General features: G+C 35.5%; 1 protein-coding gene and 1 long non-coding RNA gene across 3 annotated transcripts in view; one reads left to right on the forward strand and one right to left on the reverse strand.

Moving 5' to 3' along the window:
* Positions 1-25,092, forward strand: part of LOC148118722 (uncharacterized) — a 90,902-nt gene that overhangs the window by 55,187 nt on the left and 10,623 nt on the right. The window lies entirely within an intron of this gene.
* The window catches only part of Scn9a (sodium voltage-gated channel alpha subunit 9), a 142,595-nt gene that overhangs the window by 26,423 nt on the left and 91,080 nt on the right, over positions 1-25,092 (reverse strand). For both annotated transcript variants that reach the window (XM_087900030.1, XM_087900029.1), the window contains exons 13-18: positions 22,181-22,310; positions 20,979-21,217; positions 19,024-19,197; positions 17,964-18,320; positions 13,592-14,068; positions 2,637-2,757 (exon numbers count right to left, since the gene is read on the reverse strand). In XM_087900030.1, the coding sequence (XP_087756156.1) occupies positions 2,637-2,757; positions 13,592-14,068; positions 17,964-18,320; positions 19,024-19,197; positions 20,979-21,217; positions 22,181-22,310 (1,498 nt within the window). The remainder of the gene's footprint in view (positions 1-2,636; positions 2,758-13,591; positions 14,069-17,963; positions 18,321-19,023; positions 19,198-20,978; positions 21,218-22,180; positions 22,311-25,092) is intronic.

Below are 25,092 nucleotides of genomic sequence, written 5' to 3' on the forward strand. Positions count from 1 at the left end.
AGAATGAAGCAAAAGACAGAAGGCAAATTGATAAACCACACCAGCAAGGTGAAAGTAGGAGTCAGAGAAGAATGAATAGATTCGAGCAATGAACAGCAAAACAAACAAGCAAACAAACAAACAAAACAAACTAGCAAACAAACAAAATCCCCCAACCCATCTTTGGTGAAAGCACCAATTTAATTTAGCATCTCTCTGCTTCCTTTGATTTTTCTGTTGGCTTTCTCAACAGAATATTCCCTGGGGCCAAATGCTACTCCAGTTTAAAGAGTTAAATTCTTTGATTAGCTCAATTTCATTCCAATTATACTCAAATTTTAGGTAAGTGTCATTCCTAAACTACACAAGAGAAATCTTGACAGCGACTGTACAAATTTTACAAGACTGTTAAATCACTTGTTAAGACAGAAGTCATACATTTGGATGCAATTCTTTTGTTTTGTTTTAAGACATGGTCTCCTGTTACCCAGACTACATGAAGTTAAGCCGTCAACTCCTGATACTTTTGCCACCATCTCCCAATTACTGAGATTGCAGACAGCTACCAGCTGGTTTGACAGAATGAAAACTTTAAATATTTTTAACTTAACCTCTCTTAACAGAACTTCATGAAAATGCTCAAAGCACTAATTCCTGTAAACACAAAATATATTGACAGGTTATAATGCTCTTTTATTTCTCATATAAAATAAATTCAATGAATATTTTTTAAAAAAATCTGTGTATCAGTGTAGTGTAGATACCTTTATTTCCCAGTGTCTTTGCTTAATGTACTAATGCCTTAGGGTACTTCCTACGAAATGGTGGAGCCAAATAGCAAGTCAGTGATTTCTAAGAACTTTGGTGGAAGTGATCCAATTAGTAGACTGTGAGTTCCTGGCACTGGTATTAGCATAGTTTCCATGCAAGATTATTTAAATACATGAAAACATTTAAAAGGTTAGAGTAAAAACAAGATTAATGTTCCTTTAATTGGTTCATCAGCATTCTGCCATTTGAAGACTTCAATATTACATGATAAGATGTTATTGTTACTCTGCTTTAAATCTGAAATTGCATGTTTTAAGAATATGCTCACTCTCAGAGGTTGTTAGAGATGGTCCATTAGAACTCAAAGTCTGTGCCTTAGATTATTAGACTGCACTGTTGCCTGGCCCTCTGTTTGTGGTTTTACTTAGATCATATAATACTTATTTAGATGACATTGCATGTTTTCCTCAAACACTGTTGAATTTTTTTAATTTGAGTAAAATCCCTGGAACATTACATGAGTACTGCAAAGTTTTGCTGCAGAATATTTGTCTAATTATGCAAAGATGAGTTGTATTTCTTTAATATAAAGATGTATTTCATTTGTTTATGTTGTGGAACGTTTGTTTAACTGGGTAAAGATTTGTTGTTTTTGTTTATTTATGTAAACTTGTGTTGCTGCTTTATCTCGTTTGCTTAAGGCATCTGATTAATTTAATAAAAAGATGAATGGCTAACCGTGAGGGAGGAGGTATAGGAGGGACTTCTGGGCAGGGAGAGTTAGTAGGAGGAAGAATTTAGGTTTGTGGGAAGAAAGAAAAGAGATGCCAGCCATCTAGACACAGAGAAAGCAGGAAAATAGAAGATACAGAGTGAAAGAAAATGATAAAAAAAATCCCTGAGGAAAAATGTAGATGAAGAGAAGCAGGCTAAATTGAGTTAAAAGAGTTAATGAGACAAGCCTGAGCTAAGGCAGAGCATTCAACATTAGTAATAATTTTCCATGTCTTTGTTGGTGAGCTGGTTGATTGCCCAATGACAATTACAACTACACAGTTTAGTATGGCAGAAAATGAAAAGGTGTAAGTAAAGGAAAGCGAAGGTGGGATGCTGTGCATCCTCTGAATCTAGGGTGGCTGTGAGTTTGATACACAGCAGTAAACCATATCAAATTATTTACCTCATCGTAATGAATCATTCTAATATATGAAGAAAAAGATCATAGCAACATCTGTCTATTAATCTGTATCCTAATGTCTTGGCTAATTTCTAAGTCAAATTGACAAAGTTAGGGGAGAACCTCAATTGAGAAAATGCCTCAATAAGATTGAGCTGTAGGCCAGCCTGTGGAGGCATTTTCTTCATTTGTGATTGATGGGAGATGGTCCCAACACATTGCATGGGGTGCTATTCCTGGGCTGGTGGTCCTGTTCTTTAAGAAGGCAAGGTGACGAAGCTGTGAGGAGTAAACTAGTAAGCAGCACTCCTCCATGCTCTCTGCATCGGCTCCTGGCTCCTGACCTATAAATTCCTGCCCTTACTTCCCTCAGCTGTAGAGTGTGATGTGGAACTGTAAGCTGAAATAGCCCCTCCCTCAACTTCCCTTCGGTCATGGTATTTCATTACACTTGTAGAAGACTAAGCATGACATCTGGTAATATGAATTAAGGCTCCAAAGTGAGAAGTATAAAGATCCTACACGAGTAAAGATGTCCTGACACTGGAAATTACCGTCAATAGAATTCATACATACGAGGGCCCTTATATAGAAAGCTATGCTTGGAAGAATAGGAAATCCCCATTTTGCAAATAGTTCCCTGTAGCATTATGAACTAAGACAAACTTCAAAACATCAGTGAATGTGAGAGTTTCAGTTTTTCCCTTACCATCTGTAAAACATGCCTCTGGCTCATCTGGATTTACAGGCTCAGCTTCTGTTTCTTCTCCGTCTCTTGGCAGAGGGTTATCAACTGTGCTGCACTCAGAGGAACTGGACCGGTTCCGTCTCTAAAAAGGAATTCACCACCCCCAGCAAACCGGTCATTTACTGAATGTTTAAATATGACAGTTAAGCCTCATTTAATGACCAGTCATGCAAAGTGTCATGGAAAATGTTTAACAGTATGATGACCATAAGAACATAGAAACACATGTTGAGATCAAGTTACCTTATAGCATACCTAAAATCGATCGTTCTATCTACACATCCTGCAGAAAATTAATTTTATAATGCCAGTAAGTAGGCATTTGGACAAAGCTGGCAAAAGATAGCTTTTTATTTTCGTTATAATTTGAGAAATTATTTGCCATAAATATTATGTTCGTTATGGACTTATGAGAAGTAATTTTTTTAGGGAAAACTTACCTCTGGGGAACGAAATACAAAAGTGACAAGTTGCCAATCCCGCATGACTAAAAAAGGAAGAGTCGATAGTTGCCAGACAAAGATTTTAAGTAGCTGGGATTTTAAAAATTGTACGATAATATCCCAATATGCTCTATTTATTTTTAGGACAGAATAGGTAGCAGGATGCTATAAATAGAAAGTCTTTAAACAAGACAAGTATAAAATGTAAACCGTATTGGAATTCGGATGTTAAAGACCCGACAGCACGCATCTTAATCTCAGATTTTATTGCATGGAAGAGGAGATCATAAAGTATTACTTTTGAAAGCAAAAGATGTGGCTACTTAAGGGAGCATCACATGCAAATGCTGAAACAAAAAGTCAATGGAATTAAACACGGTAGACTCACACAGGAGAGCAATGAACTCGTCATTATGATCATTCTGCTGATCATAATGTAGCCGAGTTCCCCTCCCCAACTTTATGATCGAGTAGTATGTCTGCACATATACACACATACACAGAAGGTTTCAGATACAGTACATAGAGTAACTTTAGCAAAACTCAGGTAAATTCATAATATTAGTTTATAGAGGGATAGAGCATCTCACAATGGAAGAGTTCATTTCTCCTCCTCATTTGCTAAATGACACATGAAAATGGAAACCCACCACTTATCACGACAGTGACTCCCTTATTAAGATGATAACTTAAGTTTGGGAGAATTGTTTAAGCACATAAAGGTGCTAAGATAAAAAAGATACTCCCGTTCAATGATTCTTTTGACAATAAATTTGTATTAATATCATAGGTTTCATCTGAAGTATTGAATTTTAAGATGGACATTGAAGTTCTTTTTACCTTCATTGTTATAATAATCACACATCAGTCATCAATAAAATAGGCATGGATTATTGGTGGTCTTTTTAATAACCAGAGTGAAGAATTAGAAACATCTTATTAAATTAATACTTCAATATATATGTTATTCCTACAAGGTTTAGGCTTTCATTATTAAGATCAGTTATAAAGTTTACCAAAATTAGCTTTCCTTTCTTCTATGACTTGACTACAAGTGCATTTTAAGAGTACTTCTTTCCTTCTACGAAATATGCACTTGATTCAGAATTATACAACAAAAGTCATCTCCACTTTCTCCTTCACTCAACTCTATCGAAATAGGTAATGTAAAACATATATATATATATATATATGTGTGTGTGTGTATATACATATATACACACATATATATATATACACACAACTTCATCTCTATCCTACTTGCCTGCTGGCTATCTACCTATTTATCATTTATCTGTCTATCTGTCTGTCTGTCTATCTATCTATCTATCTATCTATCTATCTATCTATCTATCATCTATCTATCTCTGTCTTCCTGTCTTTCTGTCCATCTGTCCGTTCGTCCATCCATCCATCTATCTATCTATCTGTCTATCTATCTATCTATCTATCTATCTATCTATCTATCTATCTATCTATCTATCGCTGTGTATCTATAAAACTTGTGGTTGGGAATGCATCTTTATCATCATTTTAAACTTGTATAGCTATACAACTATACACCTATCCTCTTATATTATTGAAAATATGTTAAAACCAAAAGATTTATTAAATTTCACAGTTTTCTCTTTCATTTGCCTTTGCGTTTTTCATTACATTGAATGTGAGGAAAGACATGTTACATATGCACCATATTTTAAAAAATCCTCCCTATATTGATTTCATACACATTTATTACTTTTTAAATCTAACACAGACATTAGCACCAAAAGACTACTTCATGATAGAATGGAAAACAGTCACTACTACTTGATTCTTTCTTGTTCCATAAACTTCCAAGTATGACTATCTACAGACAACAATCTTTCACTCAAAAGCAGAAAACAAGAGAATGCATAGCATGCACTGTAGAAAACGCAGAACCCAACATTTCTCAGAGTATGCATGATACAGAAGACATCCCAGATATTTGCTACATTTAGAATAATTACACATCTCGGATCTATTTGCCTCACACAAGGAAAGATAGATTGTTTAAGTAGCAGGGTCTGGTAAATTTATTTTACCCTGTTATGAAAACAGTGGGAAGTTAGGGAAAGCAAGAAGGTTGAGAGAAGCAAATTGAAAAGAAAGGACTTGTTATAAAGGAACATGTGTGTGGGACATTATTGATAAGCTAAGGTTCATTATGTATCAACAAGTGAAAACACTTTATTAGATACAATCTCAATTTTTAGATGACTAAGTTGAGAATCCATGAATCATTAAGCTGTAGAAGAGTAAAGTTCATAACAAAGGATCAAAGGTCAATCTAAAGCACACTTCATTAGTCTTTCAGTTCCTATGGCTTTCCACTGCTGTCATTCCTTCCAGAACAATGCAAACCTCACTTACTGAATCCACTAAGACCAGAGTGATCAATAACACTGCTGCCCCTGCTTTCATCTTGAATGGAAGAGTTTCTTTACCCTACTTAGAGTTTTGAATCTCTATTCTTCTTCTGACCACCAATAAAATGCTCAAGATTATTATTTTTTTTCAAAAAGTTGATGCCACAAGTTAAAAAAATATTGTAGCTACTCTTAGACAATTGCAAAGTCAACAGAATTCCCCATGTCTAGATATTTATGTCATTTGTACTAGCGGAGAATATTTTCAACATATTTAAAAATTATAGAAAATGTCAGATGGTGGTGGCACATGCCTTTAATCCCAGCACTCGGGAGTCAGAGGCAAGCAAATCTCTGTGAGTCTGAGCTAGTTCCAGGACAGGCTCCAAAGCTACAGAGAAACCCTGTCTCGAAAAAACAAAAAACAACAACAACAAAATTGCAGCAAAATGATACATTACATCTTAATTATAAGCGAGTAAAAGTCCTGTTCTTTTACTAATATAGTGTAAGTGTCCCTTTTTGTTTTATTATTTTTCTTCAAGATTTCTGCTATCAGAAAGATTCGTTAGCATCCCAAGGATCAGCCTTCTACTCAGTTATTAGCAGTAATAACTCACACAGTCAACATGGCATGTAGGTTCAGATGCTAAAGAAATCATAAGGGCAGTTTTAGCCATTGTCAAGAAGATTTAAAATAAAGCCAACGACTTACTGAGTCCTGACTTCCCTCAGCATCTTCTACAAGGTCACTCTATATCCAATATACAACAGCTGATACAACTAAACGGTGAGATCTTGACTAAAAGCATGAACGAACAAAAGCAACATGCGGGAACATTAGGAGTTTGAAGGATGCATATTTCTTTTCTAGATCTCGTAGTGAAATCTTCAAACTTTATAATAACTAAAAGGGGAGGAGCTTTTCCTAATAAAAGTTTCAAGGTTTCCGTGTGGTATCAAAGAATGACCATGATGACTATTGATAAAAAAAATATTCTAAAAGCATTTACCACAACGGACACCTGTGGAAAATTCCAAGTGGGTTAGCAAGGATTTAAGCTAAGCAAAGGTGAAGATGTGAGGTGTAAGTATAGACTGTTTCTTTTTTCTTTTTTTTTTTTCAAGACCAGGTTTCTCTGTAGCTTTGGTGCATTGGTGCCTGTCCTGGAACTAGGTCTTGCAGACCAGGCTGGCCTCGAACTCACAGAGATCCGCCTGCCTCTGACTCCCGAGTGCTGGGATTAAAGGCGTGAATCACCACTACCTGGCTCTCAAACTGTTTTATATATTGTTCTTAAATGCAAAACAAATCAGAAAGAAAAAAAACAACAAATGATTTGTATCTTTTTTACAATTTCGTCATCCCCTAAGTGAAGATCAGGGTGGGAAAATGTCAAAGACAAGAATAATTACCATTTTTCTCAACATATGAATGTCTAATATTGAAATTACAATGCAAAATACAAAGTTTTCATTCATGAAAAATGTTTCTCTTAACTTTCATACAGTCTTTCACCAAAGCATCATATTCCAAGGCACCCCGTGAAAGTGAGAGGCTCTGCTTTTACTTTGTCTACAGTTTAAACCATCATTGTATGTGTACTTAAGTGTGTCTGTATTTGAGCATATTTGTGTAATGCTTTCTGAGCCCAGAACAAGGGCATCGAATCCCCCAAGCTGGAGTTGTAGGCATTTATAAGAAGTCTGACATGGGTGCCTGGAACTCAATAGAGACCCTCTGGAAGAGAAATAAACACTCTTAACCACCGAGTCACCTCTCCATCCCTGGGAATATAATTTCTTGATACGTACTGCATCTTCTATAACATTTATTTGGCAAAAATTTATAAATTCACAATATAAATATATATGTAAGCAACATTTATATTTATGTGTACATATATAAGTACATGTAAGTGCATTTCTGAAAATTTTCTGAAATACTGTGTGCTCTACTATATCTATAATAGTGCTACTTTATACATGCATATTTTATTCATGATCTAATTGAAGGATATTGATTACATCGTGAAATAGTTTTCTTCAAGATCATTGAATTCAAATCACTAGCAATTGAGAAAATGGAAATATTTCCTTTAATTATAAGCAATAACTTCATGTATACAAAACACTAAAATATCAGAGTTTTTGTTTATTTTTTCTTTTTCTTTGTAAATTGTTAGTGTCCTTGTTTCTAGAATGTGACTGTCTCAGGATAATACTTTGCTTTCTTCACTGCACAATGGACAACAAATAATACAAACATTTCAACATGACAGAGAAAGTAAAAATATGAACTGGATTATAAAATAGGCAAGATTCTTAATATGGCTTTATTACTCAGTCTTTCAAAGATTATACTAAAACTAAAAAAATTTTTCTTGATGTCAGAACAATTTATATTTGAAATATAAGTTTTAGAGAATTTAGATAAAGCAACCTATGTTATCGTTCATAACCTTAGCAAAAGTGTCTCTGTCTCACCGAAACAGAGCTGAAGTGTTCACTTATCTCCTTTTAAAACTAGAAGCAGAGGCAGCTCTGTGTAGAAGCAGAAATGGACTTTCATCAGTGGGTGATACTACTTCTAGAATTAAACGACACATTTCAAACACTTATTTCTCCTTGGTAGGCATAGCTCATTAACATTTACTTGATTGTGTTTAAAAATGGATAAACATGTCTAATCTAAGGTTTTGAATTGATTATAAAAATAAAGTGCTAGTCATTGCTAAATCATTTCAAAATTGCTCAAAATTCAAACTTAGATGTTGGGTCCGTCGGCTGTGCTCTTACTTTCCTGGATACGCACTCTGAAAGCAGTGAAATGCTGAGTCTTCATTTTTCTATCTGTGAATACAGAGCTAGGAAAAAATGGTCCGTTTATATATGATTTTAACGTTAACGTCTAAAATATTCCTCCCATTAAATTTTGGTTTAATTTATAAGCTCAATTTATAAGCTGTGAGTGGTTTGACGTTAAATATGATTTAAAAGGTCATTTACTATGGTATCTTACTTTTATAATCCATCCCATAATGTCATATAGATCATGCACTTGAATTCAGTTCAGAACATGAAAGATACACCGAAAGTAATTGAGAACGTCACAAAAGAACGATGGAATAACCCCCAGCGACATGCTGTGAAGTAGGTTCGTCCATGGAACAATTGTATGCTTTTCTATTTTCTTGCAATGGGTCAGGCAGAAAGATTTTGTAGCTAAGCAGCATGCAAGACACTGAAGAAACATTGTATATGTATGATGTTTTAGGTAACCTGTGTAAAAGTGGTCACATGTGTCTCTGGGTAGTTAAAGCACAGAGCTGCATCCTGGGGAGTTCCACTGTGGTTTTACCCCTGCAGAAGGGAGAAGGTTAGGTTCTGAAGCTGGGAAAGCAGCATGAGGAAGCAGTCAGCTGTGACAAACAGTGTGTAAGGGCTTAAACCTGCAAGGAGAAACTTAGTATCTGTCTGAAACACACGCTATGGATTCACCATTAGGTAATATATTTGAAACACAATAAAAATAAATGAAATGTCACTGAAGTAGACATAAAAACAACCCTTCAGTTTTATAGTTCTCTTATTCAGCAAATCAACATTTACACTATTAAATACTAAGCAATTTTTCTTATTTGTCCTTCAATGAGAGCAATGTTTTAGAAATGGATTATATACACCGTGGACTGGGTGAGAGTAATAGACTGTAATGTGAGAACAATACTCTAAAGTAAGCATTTCCCCATTAACTTTTAGCTATCATGTTTAACTAGCTTCACGAGTTTCCACAGCACAGCAGAAAACTGGTACTGCAAACCTATGGAAGCTAGATATTTCAGACCAAAATTTCATTGTCCACTAAAGATGGAAAGACTTTTCAAAGAGTTTGGAACTGAGAAAAAGAAATGATCAAAGTCTAATTTTCTAGAAGAGTGACTTCCTTTAGGAACTTAAAGCGTCAAGAGCAGAGTCAAAGCCCAGCACCCGCTAATATGAACTAACAAACAATGAAATTTAGCCAGTAAGAGCTTTTCTGGTGAGGATGATAATACTTTACAAAGTTCAATACTAAGTGAAACTAGAAACTTCCCTTTAATGAAAGGATGAGAAAAAGCTTCGATAAAGTCTAAAGACATACAAACAAGAACAATTTAAAAACCATTACGGTAAGTTGGTATAAAAGATTTAACTTTGATTACGTAAAATTTAAGTAACTTTTTATCGAATCAATAAAGCGCATGCATTTCCTATCAGGTATGCCCCTCATGTTCCCTTTAGAGATGATGGCTTTCAGGTTTACAGAAATAAATACTGAGCAGATGAATGAGTGGAGAGTTAAATGAAAGGATGAGGCAAGTGATATGAGTGCTGTGTGATATGAGTGTGATATGAGGCCTGCGGTTTCCTTCTGTGGCACAGTCGGCTACTGAATTTACCCCTGTGTGTCAGATTGGCTCATGGGCCATCTCCTCCAGCCTTAAGACATACATCAATTATTTTGGGGGCCCTCAAAGGGATACGACAGGATCTGGTATAGAATATATTTACTCTGTCTATGTTGCAATGGTCTGCATATTTATCACAACTGCAAACTGTCAGATTAAAATGATCTTACTATTTTTTAATCAATTATTACTTAATGTACATGAACTTTTAAGGTCAATTTGAAAATCAGATATTTAAAAGGAACAAAATATTTAATGACTATAATTTATGAAAGAAAAAAATACCTGTCTGAATGTTGGATACACAGTCATAGAAAATAATAAACTTCATCCCTTTTGTACATGATTTCAAGTACTAGATGAAATAATTTTATTTAGTTGCATAGTGTTTGGGCAACTAAAATGAATATAATACTTGTAGACTAAAATTATTTTTAAAGTTTTTTTCTTTAAGTTTTATTAATATATATAAAACTGAATTTTAAGATAAGAAAATGGTTAAATATTTACAGTTCCTTATTTTTAAGCTTTATATACTCTTATTTTGTTTATTTTTTGAACACCTTCAGGTGTTCCTTTGTTTGGAATAATCTTCAACAACATGTAGTCTTGTTAGATGAAGTTAAAACTGTGGGTCTCATGAGAAATTACAGAGGGCAGAAGAAGACAGAAGTTAAGTTCATGGTGGGCACTAACTACATCATGGCAGAAGTAGGCTGTGGAGATGCTTCTGAAGGAGATTGCTATCCACCACCAGATGGCTTAGAAGCAACAGCGTGGGTGGGGTCTTTCCCTAGAGTTTTCAGATTGAAGTTGGTTCTCAGCATCTTGAATCCAGAACTCTGCAGTCAAGAACTGTTAAGGAATATGATCCGCATCCCTGAGTGTGTTTCTGAAGCTCTAGACTATTAGTACGTCATTAAAACAGTACACAACCTTACAAGTCTTCACCTAGAGCCCTTTATATTTTAACTTGCTGGTTAACCCACGCAGTCAGGTTTCGTGGCTGAAAGAAAGTAAGATTTTTTTCTCTCTCTCAGCAGTGCAGCGTAATTCCTGGAGCAGAGTAAATTGAAAAATGTATTTATTGAGCAAATGGCTTCATCCCACGCTTCCTCTGAGATTTCTAAAGAGGAAGCCACTCATTGCTGCTGGAAAACATCTGTGCAGTGTGTGACTGCTCAGAGAGTGTTTGTAGGCCTTGCAACCCCCCAGGAGTCTGAGTAAGATCTATCAACCCATTGTCTGCATTATGAGAGGCAGTGGTCGTGTACTCTCCTAAGTACACTGTAGATGATTGTATGTCCTTTCTGTCTCAGAGAGGAACTGTGTCTTTAGACAAATATGACCTTTTATTGACAGTCATTTAGTCAGAACTGACGAAGATACTTTGCTGAGTCATTCCTTGGAAAGATGTTTCTCCATGGAATATTTTGACTTGAATATTGTACTCATTTAATTGTATACCTCGGCCAGCAAACCTGCTTGTGTGAGAAGCGACACAGAAAAGGATAGAAATGTCTATGAAATATACTGGAAATAACACTTAGCCCACAAAGAGCAGGGCTTTGGGGAAATGAAAGCAAGAGAGAGAGGTGTTCCATCCCTTTGGTCAAAATGTAGATTTTGAAATAGGGAACTGGTGAAAGATTTGACGTGGAACTAGAGCTGCTTTGTAGTAGGTACAGTCTGTTTAGCGTCATCAACCCTCACTAGGAACACGCTGATCATTATCTCAAAGACATTTAAGGGTAGAAAATGAGTACACTTCCCAGGGAGGGAGAAAACAGAAGCAAAAGAACCCAGGGTTTTCACAGTGGACCAAAGCCAGATTTCTGACTCACTAGGAATACAGAGATAATGTTGGCTGTCATTCCTCAAAAGATGTAGGTCTACCTTGTTTGCAGAGACAAAAAGAATTTTTTCAGGGATAAAGGTAACCCATATAAATTCAGCCACTTGCTTTGAACAAAATAAAAATGGCCAGGTTTTTTTTTTAAATCATCCTGGATATTAATAAGCAACTTCAAATGGCTTTGGCTGATTTTTTCGATCATAAATTTCTTTGACAATTAGGATTTTAGGATCATTTTAGATAGTTATTGTCTTCCAGGCAACTGAGACTTCCTAACTTCCATTGTTTTTAGGAAAACAGTTGGTTGTTGAGTTAATTTCCTTTTACATATGAGACTAAGCTCAGAGATATGCTACTGAAAAGCTGTTTATGGAGTGGGATTTTTTGCAAGCTGAAATTAATACTATTCTATTAATTTCTCCATCTCAAAAAATTTAAAATATATAAAGGGTTTTCTTCCTGACTTGGCCATCAGAAAACAATTTATTTGTTTAGTTAGTGATATATATTCATATTTATGTAATCATTTATTCACTTAGTAATTGATTATCATGATATATATGTACTACATTGACTATGTTTGTGTATATATGTATATATATATATATGTATTTGACTGTGAATTGTCTATTATGCCACATAACTTTTTGATATATTGACTTTAAATTCATGGATGGCAAGTCTTGAAAGGTTTAAACAGATTGAAGATATTTTATAAATGCTTATTCAATAATTTCTAATGTGAATAAAACAAGAAAATTATAAAAAATCACAGGAAATTATTTGCAGACAATAATTAGTGACGGACTTTAGTCATTGTATTTGACATAAATGAAATATAGTCAGCATATACATTAAGTTTCTTAAACATACATAGACTGAGGTGGGCAAAGAAGACACAACTGTGTTTTTAAAGTTCCTGTTTTAGCTCACAGAACCATTAAATGTATCCCCAAATTCCTCCTGAAATGAAAATTTAAATCTAAATAATATATCAAGAGAGAGACATAAAATTATATAGGACTCAAAATTAGATGAGTTTCCCTCGACTAGAGCAGAGATTAGGAAGAACTCAACAGGTAAGTGTTTGGAGAGCTTTGCATGCATTCACAGAAGCTGTGATTTAGGAGTTAATGACTTTACAGAATAACTTAGATTCAAATTTTAAACATTTGTGCAGAATTTGTCCACAGAAGGAAATCTCAAGCAAAGTAACACAGATACAAAATGTTTATGGCTCACAGGGAAATTTACTTGTTTTCAGAAGGCTTTGGAGGAGACTGGGAAGAAGTAGTGGTGGTCAAAACTGCTTGAGTCTCCAGTGTGAAGCTTTACATGTAATGCATACTTCAGGAGACTTCAGAAACCATGGATGACTCTATCATGGGAAGCACATGATTAGGAGTGGATTGGAGTGAAATTAGTTGTCATTCAAGGATTACATGAGACGTGAGGCAGAGGGACCAGTTGGAATTGACAGGAAGGGAGTGTACAGGTAATAGTGATGGAGATGATAAGGGAATTTCAGGGTGACGACGAAGACCATGGCCACAAGAAAGCGATGGAGGATGGGAAGGTCAGCTGTTAGCTAAACTGGACTAAATGAATTATTAAAAAAGGAACAAGAAAATATTATTCAAATGGTCAGCAAGATGTTTGAAATGACACACACACAGTCTCTCGGCATATCCAACGTTAGACCAGAGAACACCAGACATCTCAAATGTTAGTTTATCTACAAACTGTTAAGGCAACAATATATGTAAGGTGACCTTACCTCTTTGCTGTAGTCGCTATCTGAGTCACTACTAAGTTCTTCAGTGTTCATGTTTTCCAAATCCGATTCCCCAGGTGCGATTGGCACAGTCACTGTGAGGCTGGGATTGTGAATAAAGGACTGGTAATCATTGTCATCCACAAAGCTTTTGTCTATACTGCTCCCGAACCCGCTCAGTTTATCCTTTTCTTTGTGGAAATTGTGATCTCTGCTCATCTCCGCAAGTGTACGATTTGAGATATAGTTTTCTTTTCTGCTGTTTGAATCTACTGCTCGCTTTGTATCCTTGGAACCCTTTGGTTTTTTGGAAAACGATTTTAGGAGAAATTCACGTAGGGTCCGCTTCACGTAATTTATTCCTCTTTTGATCCTGGCCACTGCAATCTGGAGGTTGTTTGCATCGGTGTCCTCTTCAATTGCTGTAAGGTTGTCAGAACTAAAGGAACTCAGTAATAAAGCCAGAAACAGGTTCAGGACCTACAGCAGGGTGGATGGGGGAGGGGAGGAGGGACACAGGAAATACAAAGAAGTACACTTTTCAGAAATATAGGTCACAATACAAACCCACAATGACAAAAGAGCGAAGCACCTTTTAATGCTCTTGTCAGAACTCTCTCCACATAGAGACATGGGGGCTTGGGCAGCAGAGCGTCACCAATGCTCCTGATGAATTACCGTGAAAGCAGAGAATCATCCCCCATGATGATCATCATGCCACTTATCCATTTGTTTTGTTCTGCCATGTGAGCTAGCCGAATTCTTTTAATGGATCTCACTGTTACTTACTTTCATGGGAAGCAAAGTGTGCAAGAAAATAGACTATTGTCACTGTACTGCCATTCATTGTACCTGACCATTCAGGCCAAGCTTTAAACACATCGAACACAATTCATACAAGACAATGAAACTGATTGGCTGACTTTATTGAGCATCACTTACATCCTGGAAGAAGTGACCACCGAGGTCAGGGCAATCTGTACCCTGGAAGCCAGGTCTTTTTTTGAAAGCAAAATCATTCCTGCCTTTCATTTCTGAATTATGTATCCAAGTGAATTTCAAGTGTTAAGATTCTCGCCAAGGGCAGAAGACATGTAATATATGTATATTTAAAAGTTTTAAATGCGAGTCACAAACATAACTGAGCTACAATTAAATATTAAGTATCTTCAAATCAAAATTATCTACCTCATAATTTTATATAGGCTGGGAGAAATGGAATAGATTGGGAAAGAGGAGAAAGATTACAGCTGAAAAGTGCTGGCTGCTTCCTGGCTGACATCCCATGAGCTGCTAGGCTCCACATCCCCCTTGCCATTATGGATAGCAATTGCTAAAAGAGAGCCCAAGAAAATCTTCCCCCTTTTAAACATTTATGTCAGGTATCTGTTAGAGGAATAAAAAGCCTGGCTGATACAGAATCATAGAAAACAAATTTGATTTTGCTAAGAACTTTTAGGTACTTTTAAACTGTTATCTTTTAGTATTTCATTAAGAACATATTTTTGTCTTTTAATAGGAATATCAATGAAACACTCCAAAAATCTGTTTTAAATTAGTGGGCTACTCACTAGCTCCAAGTGATAGACTCTCTAGTAATGTACCTATGACACGCCACTTCTTCAATGAGAATAGATTCTGTGAAAATTTATTTCACTTCAAAAAATGACAAGAAACTAATACTTATATTGGTTTAATGGATATCACAACTGAGAACAAAGTCAATTTCATATAAATTCCACTAGCACATTAGGAAAGAAAAGAAAAACTTAAGAAAATAGCTGATAGATATCCAAAGACCAATTTGGTGATAATAGTTCTCATCATTGTCCTAGCACAGACTAGAACTGACTAAAACCTACTTTTCCAAGTGTCCCCTTAAATCTGTGGGTTTTAGTGATTACAATGACTGCAAAATAAACTTGCATAAGCAATATATATGAAAATTTTTCTTTCTTTCTTTCATGTGTGTGCATGTGTCTTGTGTGTATGTGTGTCTACAGCATCTTCCTTGTTTTTCTTTGAGTGCTGTTTTTCCTTCAGTGGAATATATTGCTGCTTGTGCTGCAGGACGCATGTAGTAACAAGAGGTAGAGGTAGAGTCTTGGGCTCCTTAGTCCTGGGAGTCTCACCTTTGTTTAGGCTCTGTCTGACATCACATTGATAAGCATTCATCTTCTTTGGAGAGATTGAAAAGCTTTTTAATTCTTCTAGCTCTTTTGGGCTCTAGTCATAATATCTACCAGTCTAGGAATATCTTCTTTTCCTCATTTTTACAATAACCACATAGAGAACACTCAGACTGGCATTCCCAATGTGTCTGGGAACAGACTTGCATTTCCTCTCTCTAATTCTCCTTGGTCTATAAAAAAGATTGTCCCCCATTCAACAACTGGCACATTCTACCTTAGGTCAAGCTATCTTACTTCATGGCAAAACTTTGTTTGTCCTTCCCACCACTGATTTGGACCACAGAACCCCTTCACTCTCCACCCAGAGCACAAGCAGATACTCTTGTGTCCATGTGCTTCTTATAGAAAGAAAGTAGGAAGTCTGCAGTCATCGTCCGCTTCAGTGAGTTTCTGACAGTTGGTGTCTGGGAAGTAGGTATCACAAAAAAGAGCAAACCTTCTGTTTTTATTTACTATGATGGATAAATACCTTGTGAGTGAAATGTGAGTCATTCATAATGACTTTAATGTAGATTTAATGTTCATTTATGTTTTAGTTTAAGTCTATTCTTCCTCTCAAAGAAGCACATTCCTCCCATACCACTTCTCACACCCAAGTATTACACTGTGTTTCTTCAAAGACTTGCTTCAAAAACTTTGCTAGAGTATCCATCAAGAACTTCTCTTTCTTTACTGTGAGAAGAGCATTTTCTTCGACATTACTGCTTAGATTCATCACTTCTTCCTGGTCTGATGATTTTACTTGGTCATTTTACTTGGTCTCTGTATGATACAAGTATACTGACTACAAGGACCGTGTCACACACCATTTTAAACTTCACTATTTTATGCTATTTTTTTTGTAGGAAAAAACATACAGATAAAACTTGTTAGGAGGATGCAAAACTTTAGCTAGACTTGGAATTGTATTCTCGTAATCCCACCGCCCAGTAAACCAAGGCAAGAGGATCATGAGTTTGAGACAAAAGCAAACAATATGTATTTTTTCATATTAGAAGAATTTGTTTATTTGTATAACACTAGAAAATGTATTTATCACTACATGATGGTGATAAAGAATTGCAGAGTGCAAATCATGATGATTAGTTTTGTGCAGTAAGGGTATAGAAATACCGTTGTATAATTTACTCAGTATACTTTTAGTATGTTATTGTTTTGTGTGAGATTTGATAAATGTGGATTTTCTGTTCTGATCTCTATCTCTTATTTTTTAATGAAAGTTATAAGGACAAAAATATTGAGTAGCTTTGTTTTGAAACCAACAGGAGTGAATGTACTTATCCTATGGTTGGCAGGAGATTTGATGCCCCATGGGCCACAACTAGGGCAAGTCAATAATAGTGGATTTGAAACTCAAGGTGAATGACTCATAGAAGAGCATTTTACCAAGTAAGTTTCTCTTTGTGTAAGTTTGAGAGATTTTACCAATAAGTATAAGGAAGAAACAAACAAACAAAAACTCAGAAGCCAAGAAAACACTAATTAGAAACATGAGGAGATTGCTATATTTAAAAAAATGCTATAAATTAGTGGAAAGTAATTTTTTAATGGCTGTATAATAAATATTTGAAACTTTGTAGAACATGGGATGTTTAAGCAGTTCCTCTCTTTGAATACTGAGCATGAAGGTAGTATAGGGAAAATGTAAGTGAATGAATATAACCATGTTTATATAAAAGTTTGCATGGACACTTAAAGTTGAACTTCACATGATGTATGTATGGCATAAAATATTCTTCATTTATTCTTTGTAATCACTGTGCAATATGGAAACCCTTTCTAAGTCAATGGGTCAGAAGGGGCAAGAACTCTGAGGTTGGTCCAGCTGCTAGTTTTGTGAAATAAGGCCCTATAGCCAATGCCTTCTTTTTGCCTTGCTCCATTAGCTTGAGATCATTAATTTAATCATGTATTGTTTACCTTTATAGTTTCATATCTGAGGACAGTTCATGTTTTAAGAGGTTTGAAAATTACAAATTTAATTTGTGTGACAACCATCAAAACAAAAAAATAAAGTAGTACTTTTTCTAAAAGGTAAATTTGAAAAATATAAATATAGGGTTTTTTTTGGTGAAGGAGATTAAAGATATGTTTTGTCTTTAAAGTTAAGTTTAAAATTACAAAAATAACAACTGAAAATAATTGTAATAGAAAATTTAAGTATATGAATAGCTCTTACATACCACAAGGTTGCCAATCACCATGACCAACATGAACACAATAAGGCACATGGTCTGGCCCGCGACCTCCATGCAGTCCCACATGGTCTCTATCCACTCGCCACACAGCACGCGGAACACGATCAGGAAGGAGTGGAAGAAGTCATTCATGTGCCAGCGCGGGAGTTTGCAATCCTCGTTGATCTTGCAGACACACTCCTTGTAGCTCTTCCCAAACAGCTGCATGCCGACCACGGCGAAGATGAAGACAATGATGGCCAACACCAGGGTCAGGTTGCCCAGGGCGCCCACCGAGTTGCCGATGATCTTGATGAGCATGTTCAGTGTGGGCCAGGATTTTGCCAACTTGAAGACTCGGAGCTAAAAACAAAGTTTAGAATTAGTTATAAAACAGCTTTCAATGTTTCTACTCTTGATTTTTGTTTTAACTATACCTTGTAATCTATATTCCATGTTATCATTGTCTAGCTGAAGGCAATAGTTTGTTTTATCTGTCTTTTAGTATTTCTCTTGTTTTTGATTACCATAATAATGACAATGCATATATGAAAAAAGGATTGTAGTTTTCATGAGGATTCTGAAAGCAACTTATTTGCAAGGTATTTGTTCTTTTAGAATTGGTAGCTCAACCTTAATTTTACTTTCTAATGCTTTTAATATTTTTTAGATTGCATAGTTGTTTGGGTGATAATGATTTAAACTTTAATTACTAAACTCAAAGCTATGGACATATTATGCATAAATTTCTGCGAATCATAATTTTCTTACTGTGAATTATATCATTATATATTAGATTAAAAGTTTTCCTATCGTATTAGAATACATCATAAGACAGAACTGGACATAATTTCAAGTTCCTAATTAAACATGAGATTCAAATCCTTTAAGCTTATTTGTAAATGAATGATTTTTATTTTGCTAAGTGTAAGATTTGATACTGCCTTTGATCCAACTTGTAAAAATTTTAAATAATAATAATGTAAAGTAAAAAAGAAGTGAAATCCCTAACAAACATGATATCCCTTCCTTACAGAATGCAGCAGCATCTTTAGCTTCTACTTACCAGTCGGAATGATCGCAGGACTGATAATCCTTCCACATCTGCGAGGAAAAGCTCTACCAAACTCAATGTCACAATTAGACTATCAAAAATATTCCACCCTACTTGGAAATACTCATAAGGATCCATGGCTATTAACTTCAGTACCATTTCAGCTGCAAAGATCCCTGTGAAGATCTAAATGAAACACAACATTTTTTTCTGTTATTGGAAAGTAGAGTCATCTTGATGGTGACCATGACTATTAGCTTAGTAGTGACCATGTTCCATATAATGTGCTAGACACTTCAAAAGTGGCAATTTTCTCGTTTCTTTCTATAAGCAAGGCATATATTTCTTATAATTTTCATATAAAGATTGAAAATTTGAAAAGTTCTAGTTACCATGTCAGTTTTCCTCATCAGAGACAGCATTTAAAAGAATCTTGTAAAATTCCAGAGACATGAGCTTTTAATAATTGTCCAATAACTCTGTTAACACCTCTGTCTGTCTGTCTATCTATCTATCTATCTATCTACTCTGTTAACACATCTGTCTATCTATCTATCTATCTATCTATCTATCTATCTATCTATCTATCTATCTATCTCTCCATCATTTATCATATATATCTATTATCTATCTATCTGATAATTATTGTTTATTTACCTATAATTTATTCCATTTTCTATCTATTATGTATCTATCTAATAATCTATTTATTTGTGTATCTATCATTTATATTGCTGGTTATCTATATATCATATATCTTTATCTATCATATCTACTCAGATATTGAAACTTTGATCCTCTCTCCTTTTTATACTTTCTTTTTTTATATATATTTATTTATTTAGTATACAATATTCTGTCTGTGTGTATGTCTGCAGACCAGAAGAGGGCACCAGACCTGATTACAGATGGTTGTGAGCCACCATGTGGTTGCTGGGAATTGAACTCAGGACCTTTGGAAGAACAGGCAATGCTCTTAACCACTGAGCCATCTCTCCAGCCCCCTTTTTATACTTTCTGCTCACAGAGTCATAAAGAACATGTTGACTCAACATTTAAAGATTTACAAGGACAGAAGAAAAGTGTTTAACCTACACGGAGCAGATTAAGTTAGATACTTAAAGTACTGAAGCACAAGTGTACTATAAAACACAATTAATTCATGACACAGGACTCAAAACGTTCAAAGATATAACATAAAAAGTTTTGCTTATGCCTCCTTGTGGCACAGTTTGCCTCAAAAAATTTAGCTGAACAAAAATGATTCAAAGGGAAGCGGTAAGACCATTAAAATAGAATTACGAGATCAATAGCAGGGAGTTCTCTGCTTGGCGTTGTGTTGTTAGACAGGAGATAAGGTTGGTCTCTGAGTTCATGTGCTATAATAAACTCAGAAAGATTATACTGATTTCTATGACCTAGGCCTCCATCAGAAATTAGAAAGCACATACTGCTGCCTTTTCCATAAGGAATATAAGAAAAGAAGAAAAAAATATAATGCAGAAAACTCCGGACATTTGTTCAAGGACATAGCTAAAAAGAGATTAAATCTGGGTTCAGGCAGAGGTCTTTGAAATTATAAAGTCCTGGACACCTCACCAGCATTAATTCAGAACAATACACCCAAAACGGTTAAAAAAAAAGTTGAATATTTAGAAAGATCAATGTAATTATAAAATAAATTTTAAAAAAACATTTAAAACTTTACAAGTATTTTGGCAGTTAAAAGACATTGTAAGTCCTGAAATGATAATACATATGAAAATAATATTGTTATTTATGGAAACCAACACTACTGGAAAAAGTATCTTAAAATAGAATTTGATATCAGAAGGTTGATTTTTGTAGCTGGATTCATATGGTAAATTCAATGTCTGCATAATTAGCTGTAAACCCACAGGTTTAAAAGCCAGAAAGAAATGGCAAGATGACACCCCAAGGGAGAAGATTGTGGGGACACAACTCACCAGATTCCCCACGGCAAGTACATTTTTGAATTCATCAGTCATTGGGTGGTGCTCCATAGCCATAAACAATGTGTTTACAACTATGCAAATGGTAATGGCAAGATCTACAAAAGGATCCATTACAATAAAATGGATGAACTTTTTGAATTTTATCCAATATGGAGAGCAATTCCAGATCAAAAATGTGTGAGCAAATCTGTACCACCACGGTGGACATTTCTGTCTAGATTCTTCAAGTTCTGGAAAAACAACAAAAATCATTGGTTGGTGTAGTTTGTACACTACCTACTAGAAATCGTCAATAAAATCTAATAGTCAAACACATGTCATAGTTTAAGTTTTGTATAAAGCTGCTATTTCTTTGATAGCCCAGAAGATTACATACAAGTCTTGTACTACTTATTTATTGTTGAGTGGAAGCAGAAGAAGCTATTAACAACCAAATACATGTGGGCACCAATCAGTTAACTATACATTAGTTGAGGAGAAGGCTCAGATGGTCAAGTTCTTGCCGTGTCATGAGGACCTGAATTCTGATCCCTAGAACCTATGTGAAAAGCTGGGCACTAAAGATCATGCTTGTAATCCCAACACCGGGGAGGTGGAGGCAGGAGAAGCATTAGGCTCAGTGGTCAGCTAGTCTGGTTGAATCAGTGATCTCCAGGTACAGTGAGAGACTCCCCATCCCCCAAATTATATGGCAAATAATAGAGGAATAAATTCAATGTCAGCCTACAAATACACACATTTTCATGTGTACATACACCTTCTCAGTACATGATTATCATCACTATTGATAAAATATTATTTTTCGCATGAAAGTGACTTCAATAATAAAAAATTTACATATGTAATATTACATTTACATATTCATAACTTATATGTATAACTACAAATTATACTGTACTTAAAGATACATAAATTTTGGTGATGTTTATTAATTAAGGTAACCTGCTTCTTATTTGAATGAAGAAACACTTTTGCAAGGTTTAATAGAATACACTGGAATATGAATTCACATGCTCATGAGGTTTTAACTTTCCTTTCATAAAAATCAACATTTTTTTAGTTGTTCCCTTTCACCTGTAGTATGCTTCCAATCATTGTTAATAATTTCACATATCTCTTTAGAGGTGATCATAGTTTATATTAATTTTATTTAAGAACCCATAAGCTAAGTTCTTTTTTTAAAAATCACATACCTTCTACAGTGTTGGTTAGAATGCTTGCTCTGCTCATGGCTCTCTGCCTGAGATGCGGGTCATTCAGCATGTCCTCAGACAAGAAATAAGAACTGGAAAGTCTTTTTTTGCGCATTTGATTGGTTGTGCCCTGAAGGGGGAGGAAAGGTGACTGATTGCCTTCTTAAGAACATAATTCTAATATAGCATAGGTAGAAACGAAATCCGGCTTGGGTAGCTGTAATGAATGCTTATAAGCAGAGATTAGACTGCTAGATTGAAACGTTGACCCTACTGCTTGCCAGATATTTGCAAGAGGAAGGCTACTTAATACCTCCATCACAAGTAAAATGTATCTAGCGAGAGATCTTGCCTTATACTCTTGCTTCAGGGTTAAGAAATAGCTGTTCTCATTACAGCACTAATTGTGTTCTCTCTACACATCCAACTTAATTCAATTTCTACCAAGACAAAACCATACACAACAACAACCAGGCAAGAGCTGTAGAGGTATGTGAAGAAAGGGGCAGGGTCCAACACTAACTTCCATCATTGCTATTCCTATTGTCTGTTGGGATACCAACATTAATGAAAACTACTTCAAGAATTTTTTCTTACTGCTGAAAGAAGACTTTATAACACTTTGGGTGGATAGCATTAAGTGACTCAGTTTGAGAAAGATACTTCAGACTGATGGCAACACCAGTAGCATGGAGAGAACAGGCTCTGCCTCAAAGAGGTGAACACATGCTAAAAAAAACACAGCTCTAAAAGCCACTGACAAGCAGTAATTTGAACGGAGGCATGCCAGGCATATTCATCTTTAAGCGAAAATGCTTTGCCACCCAACTTAAACAAACAAACAAAAATACTGCACTGATCTTCTAAAAATTACACCCCATATACACCATATACTATATATGTATAGTATATATGTATACTATATATGTATATATACATATATATATGTGTGTGTGTGTGTGTGTGTGTACCAGCCAGTGGTGGTGGTGACATATGTTTTTAATCCCAGTACTTGGGAGGCAGAGGCAGGCGGATGTCTGTTAGTTTGAGACCAGTCCGGTCTACAAGAGCTAGTTCCAGGACAGGCACCAAAGCTACCCAGAGAAACCCTTTCTTGAACCCCCCCCCAAAAAAAAACCAAAAAAAACCCCAAACAAAAAACAAAACAAAATAAAAAACAACAAACGGTCAAACAATAAAATCCCAAAAACTTGACTCGAAAAATCTTGTCTCAAAAAGCCAAAAAAAGAGAGAATTATACAACCCTATAGCACCAGGTATTAGCTTATATGTGCTATGTGATAGTTGGTAAAAATTTTACCAACACATATATAACACATATATATCAATATATGTATAATATACATATATATGTTGATAGTTCATATAATTATATAATTAAAAGGATGCAAAGTTGTATATAGTCATGTATATATGAATATCAAAATATAGCTGTGCATGCAAAGTCACATTTGTATGGGCATGTAATGCTGTTTTTTTCTCCGCCATTCTCTCTTCTTCCCCCATATAAAAGAGTTTGTCTATAGCAACTCTTTTTCACGTGGGCATGTCTATAACATACAGATTTTATTTTTTGTCATACATTAGTAGGTGTGCACATGTTTTGTGCATTATGTTGGACTTCTATGACGGTCAAATCTTCAGGTTTCATAAACTTAGTTCTTTAGTTTTGTGGTTTTGATTTTCCTCTGGTAAAAAGTCAATTCTTAAATAAAATACTTCTTTTTAAAAAAATGTTAAATCACCCGCAAATATGACATAAACTGCATAGCATTTAACAGATTACATCACTGGAATCTAAAGCTTAGGTGTCATTCCATAGAAAAGTAACACGCTACTTCACAAGGAAACAGCAGCTTAGCAGAAAGGCTTACGCTGTATCATGCAAGCGTAGACGTTTCAAAGTCACCCCGAAGCACATGCACTTTTTTTCAAACTGAAATGTGTGTGTGGCCGTGACTATGATGGAACCTTATTCTCACTTCAAATACTACACAGGTTGCTAGCACACGCATACAAGCGTGTAGTCTATGAGGCAAACTTGTTGGAGTAACGACAGCTCTTGCCGATATTTGTTAAAGCGGCACAACATAATTAGTGTGCAAAATCCATATCCTGGAAACCCCGGGACCCGGAAACATCAGTGGGGGTGGAGGTTAAGAACAGGCCCTTAGAACACATGGCCTTTGTGGAAATGTCAGGGCTGCTCCTGGACTATCATCATATGAGAATATTCTGGCTTATTTCTCCTGTTTGCGCTGACAATAATATATCTTCTCATACAGATGTTAAAAAAAAAAAAAAGCTTAAGAGTATGTTTGCTATTTTCACTGTCGTTATTAACAACTCAAGTAAGAGTCCCTTGCAATAAATATATATTAACTGACCTGAAATATACAGAAGTAGATGGCGAGGGATCCATGTTTCTTTACAGAAGTGAGGCCTACCTACTAATGAGGTCAACCTACTCTATATGCTGTAGGCATAAACGTTTTCTAAAGTGATGGATTTCAGCCTGCAATCTTAGCACAAATATAAGTAAATGTATCCTTTTGCCAACATGGGATATAAAGTATAGTTTTAACTTAAGAATTATGTATAAGTTTTTAATTATGTGTATTTGTGTTTGCGTTTTTATACACATGTGCATGCAGTACCCACGGCTGCCACTAGAGGGAGCCAGAAACCCTGGAGCCAGACTTGTACAGTGGTTACTTTTGTGAGTTGCCTGACTTACGTGGTGTTGTGCCAAGGGCCCTTACTCATTGAGCCATCTCTCTAGCCCCATAAAATATCTTTTAGTTGGGTGGTTGCAGCACCTAACTCGTGGGGATTGAGTTATGAATGAAAGCCGTGTTTTCACAGAGAAGGCGTCGCCAAGCACAGAGCCA

Source organism: Myodes glareolus, chromosome 21 (assembly GCF_982192425.1).
Source record: "Myodes glareolus chromosome 21, mMyoGla1.1, whole genome shotgun sequence".
Classification (NCBI taxonomy): domain Eukaryota; kingdom Metazoa; phylum Chordata; class Mammalia; order Rodentia; family Cricetidae; genus Myodes; species Myodes glareolus.